The 19,723-nt window shown below is 40.5% G+C and overlaps 2 protein-coding genes across 2 annotated transcripts in view; both read left to right on the forward strand.

Moving 5' to 3' along the window:
• LOC115779987 (receptor-type tyrosine-protein phosphatase T-like) overlaps window positions 1-5,321 on the forward strand; it is a 355,835-nt gene extending 350,514 nt beyond the window's left edge. The window contains exon 28 of the mRNA XM_030728898.1: window positions 4,890-5,321. Coding sequence (XP_030584758.1) covers window positions 4,890-5,027 — 138 coding nt within the window. The 3' untranslated portion in view covers window positions 5,028-5,321. The remainder of the gene's footprint in view (window positions 1-4,889) is intronic.
• A 12,276-nt stretch (window positions 5,322-17,597) lies between these two features.
• The window catches only part of LOC115779988 (receptor-type tyrosine-protein phosphatase T-like), a 44,206-nt gene continuing 42,080 nt past the window's right edge, over window positions 17,598-19,723 (forward strand). Inside the window, exon 1 of the mRNA XM_030728899.1 lies at window positions 17,598-17,705. Coding sequence (XP_030584759.1) covers window positions 17,598-17,705 — 108 coding nt within the window. The remainder of the gene's footprint in view (window positions 17,706-19,723) is intronic.

Consider the following 19,723-nt stretch of genomic DNA (forward strand, 5'->3'; position numbering starts at 1 on the left):
TAGATTGGGAGTTAGTCCAATTTTCTCTTCCTGTTGTTATCGCCAAACTGTGCAACGTGTATTTTTTTTTTTATCTGAGCCTGAGAGATTGATACTGAATTTAGTTTAATGTGAAGGCAAGTTATCAGTTATCAACTCTTAACCATATTAATGATCAGAAAAAAATGCCAAAATAAATTTTTTACTTTTTCTCTGTTTTTCTTCTTAATTTGTTTCTTTGTTTTTATTTAACAATAAATATTGCCTGTTTTTTTTAGTATATTTATATCTTTTCTTGTATTTTCTCAGCCTCTCCCTCTTTACTCTGCTTTGAAATACCATCTGTCCCTTTTTATTTTGTTTAGATTTTGTTTCCTTCCACTTGCCATTCTCTTTCACTTCTGTTCTTTCCATTTCGCCATCTTTTTATAATCCCCTTTTAATGATTTTCCATTGTGTTGTCTCTTTATACATGACTCGTGCATTTTCTGTCTGTCTCGGCTGTTTTGTTTAGAGCACAGTTTATCACATGCAAACATTTTCGTAATCATTCTTTGTCTTTGGCACTCCACCATAGTCTCATTTTAATTCTAAATCCAGACTCCCTCTCTTTCATTTATTCCATTCTTCCTGTGTTTACTTGATTTTCCCTTCATTTGCCTCATCTCTGTCACTAGAAATAAATCTTTGAAAAGGCACGAGAGAGACTCTGTTTTTCTCTATCTCCTTCAACCTCCCACTCTCATAAGAATGAATATTTTCTATTACTGACTCCGTACGCGTGTTGAAAATTGTCCCTCCGTGATACCGTACGTTATATTTTCATTTGCTTCCTGTCATTTTGGTTTAAACCCACTGATACGTTTCAGGGGAGAGCAAATGTGATTTATTGTTGAATGTGTGTGTGCCTCTGTGTGTGCATCAGGGGGGCTGGGGAACGTATTTATAGAGCTGGTAGCTAACAGCTGTCTCTGAGAGATTAAATACAGACAGTAGACAGTATAGAGGGCCACACCTCTAACTTTTTCAGATATTTTCAGACGTAAATAAATGGATTTACTTTTTTAGTTGCTTTAAAAGACTAAAACTTGTAGCTCTGTAGCTCAAGTACTCCTGTTACTATAAGTTAGCTTCACCCATATTTAAGACTCATTAACATCTCATTTAACGTATTTCTTATTTGTAATCTGAAGTGTCATAAGAACTTCAGTTCTCTCTATCTTACTGTTAATCCAGACATTTATAAGGTAACTTCAACACCTCGACTCGCACATACATTTACCACTTATATCAATCTCTGTGCAAAATGAGTTTTATAGAGGAAGCTACTAAACCCAGTCAATTTCTCTCCAGCTCTCTAAGCACAGTATTTTGGATGTGTGTGCTTACGTGCGTGTGCCCGTGTGTCTGTGTGCTTGTATGCGTGCGCGCGTGTGTGTGTGTGTGTCTTTGTCTGTCACCGCAACCCATATGGAGTTTTCCTGTCCTTGTCTCTGCGTGTGATGTGACCTCGATTGTTGAAACCCATTAACCCCACTAACACCAACAGAAGCCACACTGTCAACATTTAGCTCCTCACTGGGATTACACCTCTTACTTCTAAAGTAATATTCCACATTGTTGGACGCCTCACACAGTGTGGACAAGTTAACTAGCCGTTATGTTTACCCTTCAGGTAATGTAGGCCAAAAATATATAGTACTCCTAGTTTTGTGGAGGATTTTCAGGTGAAAACTGTGTCACGATGCACATCAAAAATGTTTCTCAGGCATATTTGGCAAAGATAACAAACATGCTCGAATTCCAGAATAGTTATATTCTAAATAGCATATTTTATTTAATTAAACTGATACTCCATCCATCCATCCACCTTCTTCCATTTACCTGGGGCTGGGTCGCGGGGGCAGTAGACTAAGCAGAGAAGCCCAGACCTCCTCAATATGGAGGAGCAGCAGCTCTACTCTGAGCCCCTCCAGAATGTCTGCAGTCCTCACCCTATCTCTAAGGGAGAGACCAGCCACCCTGCGGTCTCGTTGATTGACCGGTACGTAGATTGACCGGTAAATCGACAGCTTCACCTTCACGCTCAGCTCTCTCTTTACCACAACGGACCGGTGCAGCGTCCGCATCACTGCGGACGCAGCACAGCACCAATCCATCTGTCAACGCCCTGCTACCTTTTCCCGTCACTCTTGAACAAGACCCTGAGACATTTAAACTCGTCCACCTGGGGCAGGAACTCACTTCTGAGCCGGAGTGGGGACTCCACCCTTTTCCAGTTGAGGACCATGGCCTCAGACTTAGAGGTGCTAATTCTTATGCCAGGTGCTTCACACTCGGCTGCGAGCTGGAGGCCACCACCTGATGAAGCCAACAGGACTGCATCATCTGCAAAAAGCAGAGATGAGATTCTGAAGTAATCCAGGCAGAACCTTCCACCTCTTGGCTATGCCTAGAAATTCTGTCCATAAACATTATTAACAGAATCAGTGACAAAGGGCACCCACAGGGAACGAGTCAGACTTATTGCCAGCAATGCTGACCAAGCTCTCGCTGCAGTTGTACAGGGACTGAATGGCCCGTAACAACGGGCCAGACACCCCATACTCCTGCAGCACCCCCCCCAACAGGATACCTCAAGTTCTCAAAACACATGCAGACTGGATGGGCAAACTCCCACGCACACTCGAATATCCTCCAGGATAAAGAGCTTGTCCAGTGTTCTGTGACCAGGACAAAAACCGGCGGTGATCCTCCTTCCCCACCGAAGAGGTGACAGGAGGGCGGGCCCGTGTCTCCTCTTCAGTTTGCACATGGATGGGCACCACGGGCCAATGCCCGGCCACCAGACACACTCCCTCGAGCTCTCTCCCCAGGCCTAGCTCCAGGGTGGGGTCCCAGTAACCCTATCTCAGGCAGGGTAGCCTGTTCCCTTGATGTGTTTTTCGTAGGGGTCGTTGGAATCGCTCTTTGTCTGGTCCCTCCTATCCAAAAAATTATTTTCTCTCTTTTTGTTATATAAACATATACCACAGAGAAAGGTCCCACATACAGTCCACTCACTCACTAACTCACTCACTCACTCTCTCACACACACACACACACACACACACACACACACACACACACACACACACACACACACACACACACACAGGCCCATATGCCACTTTAAACAATCCATTTTCTACTTGACTGAACAACAAGTTTAGGTATTTGTCTTTCTGTCACAATGTATTTGTATTGTATAGTGTGTGTGTGTGTGTGTGTGTGTGTGTGTGTGTGTGTGTAGGTGTAGGTGTGTGTATATAGGTTATAACACTGTTCAAAAGTGAACGCTGTTTTTAAGTCGTTAATGGACTATAGTGTGTGTGTGTGCGTGTGTGTGTGTGTGTGTGTGTGTGTGTATGACCAGTATGGATTATTCTAAAATAGTTCAGTGTCCATATGGCAGCCTTTGAGAGTTGGGGTTTGGTTGCTTAACACAAGCTTGAGAGTGATCTTATATGTATTATGTACATGTGCACGCACACATGCGCGCAGACACACACTCAGTAAGTGAAAAAAAATCATAATACATTTTCACACAAACATGAGTTTCTTCAAAAGTGTGTATGGATGAATGAATAATGAAAATGCATGAATGCAAAGACAAGCACACACACACACACACACACACACACACACACACACACACACACACACACACATGCACATTTTGTCCTTGCTGTGTTTGCGAGCTTTGTCGCATAGGCCATCATCACAGCAGGGAGTAAGAACAATCTGTCTTCTCTCCTCCAGCAAAGGACTGAAAGGATAATCTCCTTCAGACCAAACCAGCAGAACAATGAACTTAAACTTTTTGTCCATTTTGATTTCAAATATCCAAAAAAAAAAAGAAAAACAACTGTAAAGTTGCATTTTGCTGTTAGTTCCTTTTTTCATTCAGTGTAGGAATTTTAGGCAGATTACATCTGCCAGTATAGCTGGAATGAGGTTATGTTTTCAACCCTGTCTGTTGGTCTGTTGATTAGATATCTCATATTTAGCTGAAATTTGGCAGAACAGTTACCTGGCCAAAGTACTGATCCAGTTGGACTGATAAATCTGGTATTATGATGAGATGAGATAGTGTTTATTTGTCACATGCACAGTTATACACAGTACAATGCACAGTGAAATGTATTTTGTACCTGCAACCATATATACACACACATATAAATAAGAAGAATAAAAATAAAAAAGTAATTCACACTATACACTATACTCTATATACTATACACTATACACACTTTTTAAATTATAATATTTACATTGTGCAATAATGGTCCAGTTAGGGCTCAGAGTTGAGCAGACGGATGGCTTGTGGGTAAAAACTCTTCTTCAACCTTTCAGTCTTAGTCCTCAGGCAGCGGTAACGCCGGCCTGATGGGAGCAGGGAGAAGAGAGAGTGTCCGGGGTGGCTGGGCTGTTTTAGGATCTTCATGGCCCTCAGCCTGCACTGCTTGGTGTAAATGTCCTGCAGGTTGGGGAGGGTGGTTCTGATGGTCCGTTCAGCTGAACGAACCACTACAAAATATCTAACCATAACTTCTGTGGTGTGTTTACTGATTGGAAAGTCGAACTTTCGGACATCCAAGTTGACAAATAATAAGTACTGCCTTTATCCTTTTTTTTTTTTTTTTGTGAGGGTGTAGTCATGCTTAAGCTGTGGACTGTTGATTGTCTTTTCATTTATATTCATAATAATTTTACTGTTTCAACTTCTGCCAGCCCATGTGTCAGCATACAAGCTCTAGGCATCAGACCATATGTGCATGCATATTTCTATGTGTTCATACTTGAACATGAAACTTATTTGTATGTGTGTGTGCGTGTGTGCACATGCATGTGGGCATGTGTATGTTTAGGCCCTGGCAGAGGGACAGACGGCACCCTGGGAAACGGCCAAGAAGGATGAGAACCGCAACAAGAATCGCTATGGCAACATCATCGCTTGTGAGTACTGCAATGACAGGAATGAATACTCCTGCAGTACTTTTTGCTGAATGTGGTTGTGTTAGTCATTTAGTTGAGTCTGAACTGTAATGTCGCCTCGTGAGGCGTTAGTCTGGTTTATTTTAGTCTGGTTTGATTTGGTATTGCTTATTTTAACTGATTTTAGTACCTCTTGCTGTGCTTTTGTTTGGAGCGACTAATTTTGTTTGAGCTTCATGGCTCAGTGTTTTCTTCATCTGGATTTTCTGCGGTACAAAAACTTTGCTCCGTCCAGCCTGAAGCTTTGGCTTGGTTTGGTGTGCTCTGTGTCATTTGTAACCACTGGCTTTCACTAATTACCCATTTGGTAAAATATACCAGCATCAACCTTACGGCTCCCCCCCACATGCCTTGCTCACACTTACCCTGCAGTGCATTTCAGACAGTGCAAAAAACATCAGGGTTTGGTGTTAAGCATAAATATTTTTAGGCTTCTGTTTAAATTGTGCCAAAAGTTGGCATCATATGCTCTGTCAAATGTATCGACTTGTTTTCTGTTTTGCTGTTTTGATACTTCTTAATTAAAATAATATTTTTTTTGGAAGAATAAGTATTGTCTTTGGGCTGAGATTAATTTGAAAATTAATTTAAAAAAATCCTGTGTAATGGTTCAAAACCAAGTGTCTATGGACCCACAGAGACAACACATCTCTATTAGGCCACATGTCACTATTTTGAGCACAGAAAAAAAGCTTTCACAGTGTTAATTTTGGGGATGCTCTGCTTGTAAAGTGTATAATATTAATAATAATGAATTGTGTGCGATGACATTTTACTTGTGTCTAATAAGCTAGCGTGTGCTGTCCACTGTTCTTCAGGCATTTGTGTATTTATTTATTTATTGGTCCATTCTGTTAATTTTTCTCACTCCTCACCCATCAGAACTGTACCCTCTCTGTGGTACAGGAACTTCTGATTTACAAATGAAGCCCTGAGTAAGAATATGAATGATAAGAATATGAAATCAGATAAAAAGTACACACTGCTGTTTGTTTTTCAGCACCGCAGAGAGTTGTGAAGAGGCACAGAGTGAAAGAGAGGGATTTTTACAATAGTAAATAAATATGAATACATGATGGATTAGAGGATTGTTTATGTTTCTTAAAACACCCAAAACTTCATAAGTCACGTTTTCAGGAGTATCCCCCCCCCCTGTTGTTCCCACCCCGGCAGGTCTGCTGTTCTGGCTTTTGGTTTGTCTCATTAAACAAAACATAGAAACAAATCAAAACATCTGAACAAATTACTTCATGTGTACCACAAAGTCCTCTACGGCCACTGTTTGTATCTGAAATGCATCATCATGGAAACCTTTTGAATTTCACCAGTAGAGTTTTCATCATATTAGAAACGATTAAGGAGACAAAGCAGCGGTGGGCCAATCACTGGTATAAAAATATACTTTGGTATCAAGGAGACTTTTCTTTAGCTGGAGCGCTCAGGTCCATACTTACTGTATGTGGCTTCATATGTGCTTGAAGTTTTCTTTAACCAGTCAATCACTCGCTCCACCAGACTCTGGGTTTTGGATGGAGTCATCTGGTGACAGTCAGATGGCGGTGCTTGGTTCTGGTTTTGAACTAGACTTTGACAGATGTACCAAAACACTGAGCAGACCACTTTTAATTTTACTGAAACACTGATCTCAGATGAATCAATTAAATCAATAGAAAAAAAAATAAGTCTGTGCATTAGGCTAGGACTGCACCTTAAATTATATTCTTCAACATCTGGTTTGCAGAAAAAAAGACTTGAGGGGAAAAAAAAACCAAACAAAAAAAACTCTCTTAAACTCTTTGCATTTCATATTTCCGGAGACAAGGAGAGGGACCTCATCACTGGATTATTTTTTTCTTGCATAATTTTATCATGAAATATGATAATATGTAACCAATATCAGATTCATCAGTCACATACTTACAGTCTCTCCTGTCAGGCAGAATTATCATCTTAGATTGTCGACATGTTTTTTTTAAACTTAACATCTGTGAGAACATTTTTTTTTCTTGCTCTTCTTTGTCAGTTTCTGGAAGGATGCAATATCGCTTGATTATAACTGAAAACATATTCTAGATCTGCAAGTTAAAGGCCTCATAACACCAATAATACAAACCTCGTGGATGAAGGCAGTGTTGCACTGGTACTTTCACCATTTGAAAATATGATGTCCCTTATTTTACTTGTGAGCACGATGTAGTTAAACACTGTGGTGTAAATGCTGTTTCATTTTTTTTTAATTTGACAAATAATACAACATTGCAAATGCTGCTATTTTGTTATGACTGCAATAATAAAGCCAAAGGTTAATAACCTCACTATTGGTGCTTTTCTTTTGTTGGATGGTCTTACACATATACCCTAAATTACTGGGGAAAGGTTTATAATCCTGATAGGAAAAAAATAATTTTGAATTGTATTTTGATTTAAGTTTATGCAGAAGGAAAATTATTTTTTTGGCACAACGACAGCCCCTTCTTTTTAAATAATACAATATCAAAGTCGACTGAAATTCATATCCCCGTCTTTGGTAAGTCTGATACACATGTAAAAAATAACTTTGAGTTTGCAGAGGGATTTATTTCAATCCTTCCTGATGATCAAAGCCTGCAGCCCTGATTTTATTCACAGAGACTTTTTTTTGCTAAATGAACGTTCATTTTGGAGCAAAGACAGCTGCTGTAATGATAGTCAGAGCGGGGCCCATACGGCATGAAACATAAGCGTGATTGTGTTTGGTCATTAGAGGGTGATTTAGCATGTGAATATGTCAAGTATTTGTGATAATTTTGTGTGCACAAATGATGTTTGTCTGATTGGATGTTTTCTAGAGGTGTGTTTGTGCACTTGTTTGTTGTACATGGCAACCTCAGGCCTCTATTAGGCTACAGAAGAGGATTGTTTGGTTGAAGTTTTAATAAGTTCCTTATGGGAGTGTATGCGTATGTACATGTTTGAGCATGCATGGTTCCACATGGCCAGAAGATTGCACTTGTAAATGTAAATTGTGTGTGTGTGTGTGTGTGTGTGTGCGCGCGCGTGCATGTGTGTGTGTGCTCTGGCAATTCAGATCTGTGTGTGTACATATCTCATTACAGAGGTTTAGATGTCAAGGCAAAGACACTGTTGTAACCTGAAGGCTTTAAAATGAAACACTGTGCTGAAATGAAATAGCCTGTCAAGGACTTGATAGCCAACAGGAATTATGATAAATTTGCTATTAGTACAAATCCTTTAATTACAAGGACCTAGTAATGGAAACTGTCCATCTTGCTTTCTGTGATTATATAAAGGCTCATTTTCTTGGGAAAATGTTTCAAAAGGCCCCGGGGCAAATGACTTTGTTCAGTATCTTTATTAGAACAAGGAGTGTGTTGAGAGACAGAAAAACTGGCTAAAGCTCAAACTTTAAATATGGGTGAACGGTTCCTCTATCTTCTTACTTCTGTCAGCTTAAACTTTGAGTTGCTTTTTGAAACAAATGATTTGCTTTCTGTTTTTGGAGCTTAAGACTGCCTCAAACACACAGCATCATACACTATCTCTATCACATTTGCATCCACTCAGTCACCTTAGGTGAACCTAAACACAGTTTATATTACACATGATGTATTTGTACAGTACCACAGGACAGCTTTTGTGCAGCTTGATGACCCAAACTCAGTCAGCAGCAGCCCCATAAGTGGCAGCAGGAAGGTGGGAGGGGTTTATGTAAAATAGGGGTTCAAGTGGCATCTATGTTTATTGGTTAACATCTGATCTTATTGCCTCAAAGGTCGTTTGGGTGTCAGTCTAGTAACAGCATCTCTAACCCAAACAAATGCCCATTGAGCCTCCACAGATCACTGTGAGGGGAGCCTGAGTTTGTGATCTGGCTTTGTGCGATTTGAACCAACATTTCAGTTCTAACCCTTTAAATCGCTTCTGAGGCAGCTGTGATAATTGTTCTGTCCTTGTGAGGACACTTTCCTGTGTGTGACTTCTCAGTAACACACTTCTTCCTCCCTTGCTCTTACACACACTAATGCACACTTTTACCACCTCTCCTTCCCTCTCCCTCTCTCTCTGGAACAGTTTGGAAAGGGCTGATTCGAGTTGAAGTGTTAACACACTCTTCCTCCGGCCATCTGCCAACACAAACGGTTGATGCCATGTTTGAAATCCCTTCAGCACACTAAATAAATGTTAATCTACCAGCCTCCTGTCCTCCCATCTACTCAACACTTCCCTCCTCTCTTCTCTCCCCACTTGCACTCACAACTTCCTTTTCTCACTACTCCCTTTTTGCAATTGCCTTTTCTCTCTTCCCAATTCCTTTTCATCTTTCATCTACAATCTTATTTTTTCCTTTTTTCGCACCAATCAACCTCTTTTCACCTCCCTGTTCTTCATTTGACTTTTTTCTACCCCTTTCCCTCCTGTCCATCACCTCCCACTGCACTTTTCCCATCATGTCATCTCTTTTCACCTCAGCCTTTCTCTTTTCTTGAAATTTTAACCATTTTTTTTTTTTTTTACCTCCAATTCAAATCCTTTTCTTCATTTACCATTTTCTCATTTCATCTTTTCCCCTCTTTAGTTTCTTCCTCTCTTTTCCAGTGACTCTATCCATCTGTTCATCCTATCTGATCAGCACTGAGAGTTTATGGGTTGAGGCAAAGCGCAGTAGTGTTTCCTCATTATAGGCATCTGTCTGCTTCCATTTCCTCCTCCCTCCTTTGCTTCTTTTTCTTTTATTTTCACTCTCAGCTCTCAGTTCATACACCGATCTTCCCATATGGTCATTCATAATTCAACAGAGGCATTTCTTCAAACTAAAATACATTTATTGGTGAGCATTTACATATGTGCAGAAAAGTTACGTGTGCTTGTGCATTACACTTTGTAGCTCTCGCCCAGCTTAAAAATACAACTTATTTTTAATGTCTATTTTTGTTGTATTTTTTTGAAGCTTTTTTGATGGTTAGATTGTGGCTTTAGGGTTAAGGTTGGAATCATGTTTAGTAGTTGCAGTGGTGAAAGTTATGGTAAGCTTCTGAGGAATGCATTATATCAGTGAGCATCCTGAAAAAGATGGAGGAAGAACCGCACGCATGTATTTCCATGTGTGGAGGTCTTTGTGTTAGCCGAGAGGAAAAAATGAAAGCTGGAGGTGATGCATTCAGGTGTGTGATATGGTAATGGCCATCATTGATTGCCTTTTGTCTATTATTATTATTATTATTATTATTATTATTATTATCGTCACACTCCTACAACTGATTTGGAGTGTTTATTTCTACTGTGTATGACATTGTCAGGCAGTTTGCATTTTACTTGGATAGCTATATTAATGATACATGTTTTGCTATTTTGGGCATCATTCTGTCCCTTTAAAGGTCACCACTCTGCATATAGTTCACTACTGGAAAATCATGGAAATCTGCATATCAAAGATTGAAGTTGGCTGCATTTTGCCCTCTCGAATAGATCCTTCGATTAATTTTAGTGCATTTTAATGAATTGATTTTGGCTACAAAAAGTTACAGTGTATAAATCTTGGTCTGTCGAGGCCTTCACGCTGTAAAATTAATCACTCTGCCTGATACAGCTTACTAGAAAATACAGTGTTGTACATTAAACAGATGAGTTCAGTTGGGCAGTCCCAGGAGGGAAATTTATTGGTATTTCCACAACAGTTTTATTCAGATTTGAAAGAAGAAAAATGGTAAGTTTAAGCATGTTGGCCACCATTGCTTTAAAAACAGAGAAATGGATAGTAAGTATCTGTTTGTTAAGACATATTTGTAGTATTTTACCTGACTGCTGAGAAAATGTATTTTCTCACTAACTGCATCAAATCAATAACAAAGTTAGAAGTCACTGTGGTGTTTCTTTAATATATCTCAGAAAGCATCTGTCTAACCTACACATAATGATCATTGATTTGCTTATTGATTTTTTCATATGGCTTTTTGCATCACTGGGACTAACTGCACCATAAACCTCAAAAACAAAAACAGTTTGGAATCTATAAAAACAACTATTGCTGTAATATATTTGTTATTTAACTAAATAGAGAATTTTAATTCTTCCTGTTCCGTTTCTGCCAAAAACAGTACATAATATGCAAATATAGATGTACTCGCATATATGTGCCCTCTTTGTTCAGCTGCACTTCATTTTCCCCGAGAGGAAAATTGAAAATAAAACATTAACTTTTTATGTAACTCATTAGTGATATGTGTTCTGCTGGGAACAGACTGCAGTCTGGTTTCCTTACAGCCACTGAACTTTAGTTTCTCACTTCTCTCTTTTCTCAGTTGCATTCAGTTTTTTTCTGCATCTCATTATCCCCATTTTATGTTTATGGTGAAAAAGACAAAAAGGCACCGTTTAGCCCCTTAGCTGCAAAAATTGATTCATCATATCTGAAAGCTTTGTGACTTTCTTCAGTGTAGACAAAAATCTTAAATATTTGACATTTTCAAAGTGAGAACGTGCCGCTCCACAGTCTTCCTGTTCTCCTCTTTTATCAGTCTCTCTCTTTGTTCCCCACTTTTAGGTCTTTTTTTGCCGTTCTGTCCATGTCGTCTTTATAAATATAAATGCATCTCCTCTCTGTTGCTAATTTCTTGTGCAAACTTATTCCATTCATTGTCTTGCGTCAGTCATTGTATGCTGCCTCTGGCTCCCTCCTTTCTTTTAACCTACCCTCACTGCTTCTTGTTCCTCTCTCGCTCTCTTCTCTTTCACATCTCTTTCTGTTCACCAATGTATGTTTGTGTACGGTGAATAAGAATCATTACACAGGCTGGTACTCTCTCCAAGACACACACACACACACACACACACACACAGTGCACCTGGTGTTACACCTCCAAGCGTCAGCGGCATAATCAGGATCCCCTCCTGCATCATGTTGCTTCTCATTACAGCAAAGGTGATGTAAATGAGCGTGTGTGTGCGTGTGTGTGTGTGTCTGAAAGGGAAAAATAAAAGCAGGAGAAAATGAGGGCATTGTGTGGACAAGGTGCTGTGTGAACAAAATAAAGTGAACAGGCAAGGAAGGTTTTAAAAACAAGCACAAGCGTGTATGTGTGTGAGAGACTGCAGCTGTGTGTGTTAGTTTTATATGCATCTGTACACAGTGCGTCTCCCCTCTTCCTCTCTCATCCTCTCTGGCTCAGATTCGCAACACGTCTGCTGAGCTGCTCTGAACTCAGAGCGCCAACAACTCCTCTGAAGTGTTTGACCAAAGAACCACAACAAATATTAGCATCCTCCAAGCTGTCACACACACACACGCGCGCTCACAGACACGCGCACAGTTATACAAATAAACACATGCTCTGAACAAATAAGAAAGTCCTATACCTGCAGTCTGCATTCACACATACACACACACACACACACACACTCCTCCACTCAGGCTTGTACAGATCACAGCAGTCTAGTTTGTGCTTGATTGCTTGTAGCAGTGCAGCACTGCTGCAGTATTATTCCACCCACAGACATACAGTAAGAGGAATTTGACTTTTTTTTTTTTCTTCTTTGTTTTTCCTTTTTTTTTTTCAAAACCTCTTTTTCATGACAAGTATTTTAGAAATGCACGGTCTTGTTTCAAAACAAATCTGCAATGTAATGTAAAAAAAACTCACATTTAGGAAGTGATGTTAGAATTTATGACCTAAACATCTTTAAATAGATTCAATGTGTGGTCCTTTATAAAGTTCCTGGCACTGGGCAGTGGCTGCTTAAAGACTCTCCTCCAGACTGTGAAACCTGTTATTGTGATTTTAACCTAGTATCACACCGCTCATTACTACTGCCATTCAGCAGGGTAGAACAACCTGAACTTTTAGTGACATTCTGACTTTTAGTGCTGAATTCTTTGCATAGGCAATAACAGCAAGCTTGAATCCATCCTAATGTAATGAAACTCTGCAGCCTGGGGTTTCATTTATTTAAGAAGATAATGTGATGCTTTCAATGATGGATGAGTTTTCCTTTTCCTGTTTTGATTTCTCTACTTGGAATTAGGGGTGTGCGATATGTATCGTCTATGATAATATCGTAATTGCTGTGTTAACAATGTGCTGACGTTATTGAGTATGCTAATGAGGAAAAAACAACAATCAAAACCCTCGGCTCCACACGTTCACTACTTCATGCTTTAGTACAGGCTGCTTTAGTATAGGCGCATTGAGAGTGCCCATACTGTGCACTAGCATAGCCGCCTAAACAACACACCTAAAGCTGGAAAAGAGTGAACACACTGCGCCAGGGGAAGAAATTCAGACAAAAATCAGACAAAAAGGACTCGAAGACAGACTGATCACATCTGAGAGTCTCACAGAGCCACCAGATGATGAAATGGTTTCCTTTGCAGCTCCCACCAGGAGGGATGCACACAAATAATGTTAATAATGAGGCTGATTTTTTTAATGCCAGCGGCAGTATTATTGACACTGTTGAAGGTGATTGCTGTTAATCATTGTTCCTCTTCAGATGCAGTGGGGGGTAACAATGACACGGTAATCACGAAACATGTAGAATTTTGATGCTGATTTTTAATGACTGCTGTTTATCCCCAAAAAGCATCAGGTGGTGGAAAGGATGCTGAAGTAATGGTTTTACCAATGATTGTATTTTTAATTAGAAGGTGGAGGATAATGAGTCATTATATTTCATCACTCTAAAACGTCAGGGGGTTGACAGTTTGATATTCATTGATAACTAACAATGATGAGCTGTGATCATTGACAGTGTGGGGTAATTGATTGTTGATGAATGATACAGAATTAATGAGATGTGCTGCTGTCTAGACAACTGTACAAGTGCATCTGAAGAATTTCTTTTTTTTTGTAATTTAATTCAAAAAGCAAACTTTGATATGAAGAGTTCAGAAAAACTCTAAGTCCGCCTGAACACTTTTCTTTTTAAATAGCTTCTTTTTTTAAATTTGACTCTTATGATAATTTGATTTTACAGGCAATGGTGAGGTTATTATTAGAGAGAACAAACTGCCTTTTTTCAAAAATGTAAATATAGTCATTTCCCTACTTTTTAACAAACCTCTAAATCCAATTCTTCCACAAAGACATAGCTAAGAGCAGAAAAATCAACTTTGATTGAACTGAAAACATTGAAAATGATGAAAGAACAGAATAAATTAGAAATTCATAATTTCTGGGGATTAAGGGGGGTGGGTAGGTTCATCCATATCCATACCTTTGTGCCGTACATTTTCGGATAAGACGCAATTATTCTCTTCAGTGTGAATGAGGGCAAAAGGCCCAAATATTAGAATATCATGAAAATATTTCTACACAGATTCACACAGTACAACCGCAATAGCACAGAATGGCGGCATATTTGTTTCAGCAATAACAGAATAGTTGATATTACGCCGCGGTGGTCGTGACAACAGAGGGATGCAAATTGGGGGGGCTGTGACCAGTGCCACCCACATGCGGGTACACGCCGAGCCGCCCAACTTGCTCCGCCGCCCGGAAATCTCGTTATTCCCTTTAAATATTCAAGTTTGATTGCTAAATATTTTTTCTACACACAAAATAATGCTAGACTCACTTACAGCTGAGTTTACAGTCTGATCGCCACCAACAGAAGCCGGCTCCTCAGTGCAGCGGCACAGAAAATACTTCAAATCACGTGATTCGAGCTTGTGTTCTGATTGGTTCTAGGGATGTAGAGGCTTTTGTGGGCAATGGGAAGTCTTTTTTTAGAGACTTTTGAGAACACATCAATAATGCAGACTAGGCAGAGACAGATATTTAGTGGGTTATGAAATGAAATAATGTGATTGTGTATAGTACGTGTGGAAAGGATTCCATTATTTCATTTTTGACGGAGGTGGCGTTTAGCGGCTTTGCCATCTGAACTCTTCATATATTCTATAATTATTACACTTGGGCCTTTTTTGTTTTAGTGTTGATGATTATGGTTCATGAAAATCAAATCCAATTATTATAAATACCGTTTGTCTCTTGGCCTAGTTCAGTACACACAACCACAATCGTGGGTGAGACTGCTGTCTTGACAGCTGTCTTCCCCATGATCACTGACATTTCCACAGAAGCTGAAAGGCTGGCTTTTGGCAGAGTGCTGTATCGAAGCATATGGATATAGCATATAATGGAAAGTTAACTGGAAGGGCAAAGTGTGGTTAAAAAAAAGGTGTACAAACATCAGGAATGACCACTGCCTTTAGAGGATTACAGGAAAGTTCACCAAGAGCCACCACACACAGATATCTTCAGGAAAGGAGCTACAACTGTTGAGATTCTAATGTGAAGTTGCTCCTGAACCAGAGAGATCAGAAGCCTGCTCAGTGTTCCAAAGTCCTGTTTTCAGGTGAAGGTCAAATTTGCATTTCATTTGAAAATCAGTGTCCTAGAGGTTGGAGGAGCGGCACATAATCCAAGGTGTTTGAAATCTAGTGTGAAGTTACACAGTTTCACAGTCTGTGATGATTTGGAGTACCATTTCATCTGCTGGTGTTGGTGATGGGCGGTCCTCCTTGTTTTATCAAGTCCAAAATCAAGTCAACCATCTACCAGGAGATTTTAAAACACTTGATGCTTCAGTCTGCTCAAACGCTTTATGGAGATTCTGATTTCATTTTCCAGCAGGACTTAGTACAGCGCCAAAAAACCACTGCCAGATCGTTTGCTGGCCATATTATTACTTTGCTTAATTGACCAGCTAATTTGCCTGGCCTGAATGTCACAATCTATGGAGTATTGTCAAGAGGAAGATGAGTAACACCTGACCCAAAAATAGAGATGAGCTGAAGGCTGCTATCAAAGCAACGTGGGCTTCAATACGACCTCAGCACTGTCACAAGCTGATCGCCTCCATGCCGCTCTACAGTGATGCATTTGTGTTAAAGCAAACCCAACTGTTCACCGAGTGTACAGATGGGCATAATTATCAGAAGTTGGACGCTCCTGTATTGCAGATTCTTTCTTTTGATTGAACTTAGGAAATATTCTAATCATACTGGATTTTTGATTTTCATGAGCAATAAGCCATAAGCATCAAATTAAAACAAAATTTTAATTTTGATGATTATGGCTACAAATATTTCACTTTTTGAGGAATGAATATTGAATCTATGCAAAATTTATAATTTTGGATTCAATTATGAAAAAAGTAGTTTTCTACAATATGAATTTTTTAAAAGAATGCACTAGTAATAGACCCACTAAAGTACGATTTTGCCTTTCAGTGCAACACACACACACACACACACACACACACACACACACACACACACACACACACACACACACACACACACACCTGCACAGTATCTTAGCTGTTCCTAGGGCTGTGCTCTACTGGACAGAGCCCATTTTGACCACGGGGCTTCCAGGCCATACTTGGCACAGATGTTCCTGTATACTACTGTATGCCAGTCACTTGGTTATAGTGGTACATGTGTGTTCTGCCTGCTAGCATCTTGCACCATGCTGTGCTGGATTGTTTCAGGGCCGTCTCTGCACAGCCTGCACCTGGGGTCTTGCCATGTGTCGTAGACCCCAGCATCTCGATCTTGTGCTTAGAGTTTGCTCTGTGCTGTCTTTCAGCCCAGCCGCGTCCAACCAGTGGTAGAAGTTTGTGATATCAGCCACTTCTTCTATCTGCCAGTGGTACATGCCGTGCAGGGACCTGTCCTTCTGTGATGGTTCCTGTTCTTGCTCCTCTCTTTCTCGGGTTTCTGCTGCATGAGGTTTTCAACAAGTATATCTTCCTGATGTGCTTATGGATCTTTGTTGTTTCATCTCACTCGTCCTCGGCCTCCTTCCTGCTGCTTAGCATACAATCTTAAGGTACTGGATTTGGGGTGAAACATTGCCATCGGTTTCTCTAGAGAGAGAAAGTGTGTGTGTGTGTGTGTGTGTGTGTGTGTGTGTGTGTGTGTGTGTGTGTGTGTGTGTGTGTATATATATATATATATATATATATATATATATATATATGGGAGGAGTTGGGTAGGCATCACAATACCTACCCAACTCTTTCTTGTCACCTCTGTTAAGTTAAGGAAAGAAATGCCAAAGACAGTTAGTTGGAAGTAGATTTTGTGAAAAAGATGGAAATGGCAGTGATGAACACATCAAGAAGATGGAGGAACGTAGGTGGAGGAAGGTGAATGCAGGTAGACTACATCTTATCCAGAAGAGTTCAGGGAGAAGAAGTGGAAACAGGCTCTGGGTGGTAGGGAAGAGATACCAGATGACTGGGAAAGTGCTGCTGTAGTGCTGAAGGAAACGGCCAAGTAGGTGTTTGGTTTATCCTCCTGACAGAGGAAAGAGGACAAGGAGACTTGGAATGTGGAAGTACAGGAAAGTACTCAAAGGAAGAGGTTAGCAAAGAAAATGTGAGTTGCTCAGGGAGGTAAAGTAGACAGAAGTACTTGGAGGCCAGGCTTTCAGCAATAAGAGATGTGGCAAAGAAAAAGGCTGATAGTGAGTTGTATGTGATGCTGGACACTTAGGAACAGGAAAGGGACTTGAATCAATTGGCTAAGCAGAGAGATGTGCAGCAGGTTAGGGTCATTAAAGTGTATTGAGAAGATGGATGAGTACTTTGAAGAGCGTATGAATGGAGAAAATAAGGGAGAGAGGAGGACGGATAGAGGACAGTTAGTGAAACAGGAAGTGGAGAGGATTAGCACGGAGGAAGTGAGTGCAGCTACTGTATAAAGAGGAGTGGAAAGGTGGTTAGTCCAGATGACATACCTGTGGAGGTATTGAGATGTCTTGGAGAGAGGGCAGTGGGCTTTTTGACCAGATTGTTTAACACAATCTTGGAGATTGAGAGGATGGCCGAGGAATGGAGAAGAAATGTAGTAGTGCCAATTTCCAAGAACAAAAGTGATGTACTGAGCTGCAGTAACTACAGAGGGATAAAGCTGATGAGCTGTACCATGAAGCTATGGGAGAATGCAGTTGAAGCTAGGTAGAGGTAATGATTAGTGAGCAGCAGTATGGCTTCACGCAGAGAAAGAGCACTACAGATGTGATGTTTACTGAGTGTTGATGGAGAAGAGTAGAGAAGGTCAGGAGGAGTTTCACTGTATCTTTGTGGAACTAGAGAAAGCATAAGATCGGGTACCAGGAGAGGAACTGTGGTACTGCACAAGGAAGTCAGGAGTGGCAGAGAAGTATGTGAGGATGGTGCAGGACATGTATGAGGACAGTGAGACTGTAGTGGGATGTGCAGTAGGAATGGCAGATGGGTTCAAGGTGGGGGTGGGATTACATCAGGGATCTGCTCTAAGCCCCTTCTAGTTTGGTGGTGATGAACAGGCTTACAGATGAGGTCAGGCAGGAGTCTCCATGGACTGTGATGTTTGCAGATGACATTATAATCTGGAGTGGAAGAGAGAGGTGGAGGTATGCTTTGGAGAGAAGAGGAATGAAAGTCAGAAGCAAACAGAATACATGTATGTGAATGAAAGGGAGACGGGTGTCAGGGAGACAGGTTTACAAGATGCTAGTGAGACCTGCTGGAGGACAGGAGGCCAAGCTGGAGGTGGCAAAGTTGAAGATGCTAAGATTTCACTGGGAGTGACCAGGAGGGACAAAATTAGAAATGAGTACTTCAGAGGGACAGCTCAGGTTGAGCAGTTTGGAGACGAGAGACAGAAAGGCAAAGCTGAGATGGTTTGGACATACGCAGAGGAGGGATAGTGAATATATGGACCTGGAACTGTCAAGTGGGAGGAAGAGTGGAAGACCACAGAGAAGATTCGTGGATGTAAAGAAGGAGATGATAGATATGCATGCAGAAATTATGACTTTCAGGGAGTAATTTAAACATACGATCCAAGCTGGAAGCAGCCTTGAAGGGGAATTTGGTGAAATCAGATCTTCAGGTATGGTTCTTAAATACCTCTAGACTCCGGCCTTTACTTACTGATTCTATAGCAGAGACTCTTATCCATGCCTGGCTGGACTACTGCTCGGGATCGCCGGCAAAGCCCTGGACAGGCTCCAGTATGTCCACAATTCAGCTTCCAGGCTTTTAACCTGCACTAAGGTCTGGCAACACATCACCCCCCCCCCCACCCACATTGGCTCCCAGTAAAGTCTCACATTGTGTACAAGATCCTTCTCCTCACTTACAAATCCCTCAGTGCTTTGGCCCCTCAGTATTTGTCTGACCTCTTGCACCCATACAAACAGCCTCGGACACTACGGTCCTCTGCTCTTTGTCCCTCGCACCAACCTCCATACCTTTGGGGACTGAGCCTTCAGTGTGGCAGCCCCCACTCTCTGCAACTCTCTCCCTACTCAGCTTCGCAATATCCCATCACTGGACACTTTTAAGAAACTGTTGAAAAATCACCTGTTCAAAAAGGCCTTCAGTTCCTAGTTTTTTTTGTTTGTTTGTCTTTTTGTTCAGCGTACTTGGATTTCTTGTAAGGCGCTATATAAATCTAAGTTATTATTATTATTATTAAATCTTAAAATATATTTATTTATTTTTACTAGCAGAGATTCAGAACTCTGAATGTGACTAATACATACTGAGTTTATATATTAGTCACATTCTGACACATTCACAAAGGGCCAAAGATTGAATTGTTTACATTTAAATGAATTTGCAGTGAATTGGACAAACAGAAGAGGATGGATGATTTATTGTTATTTAATGAAACAGCGGTTGTTCACTTGTGTGGTAGTAAAGCATTTTT

This window comes from Archocentrus centrarchus, chromosome 5, assembly GCF_007364275.1.
Source record: "Archocentrus centrarchus isolate MPI-CPG fArcCen1 chromosome 5, fArcCen1, whole genome shotgun sequence".
In the NCBI taxonomy this organism is placed as follows: domain Eukaryota; kingdom Metazoa; phylum Chordata; class Actinopteri; order Cichliformes; family Cichlidae; genus Archocentrus; species Archocentrus centrarchus.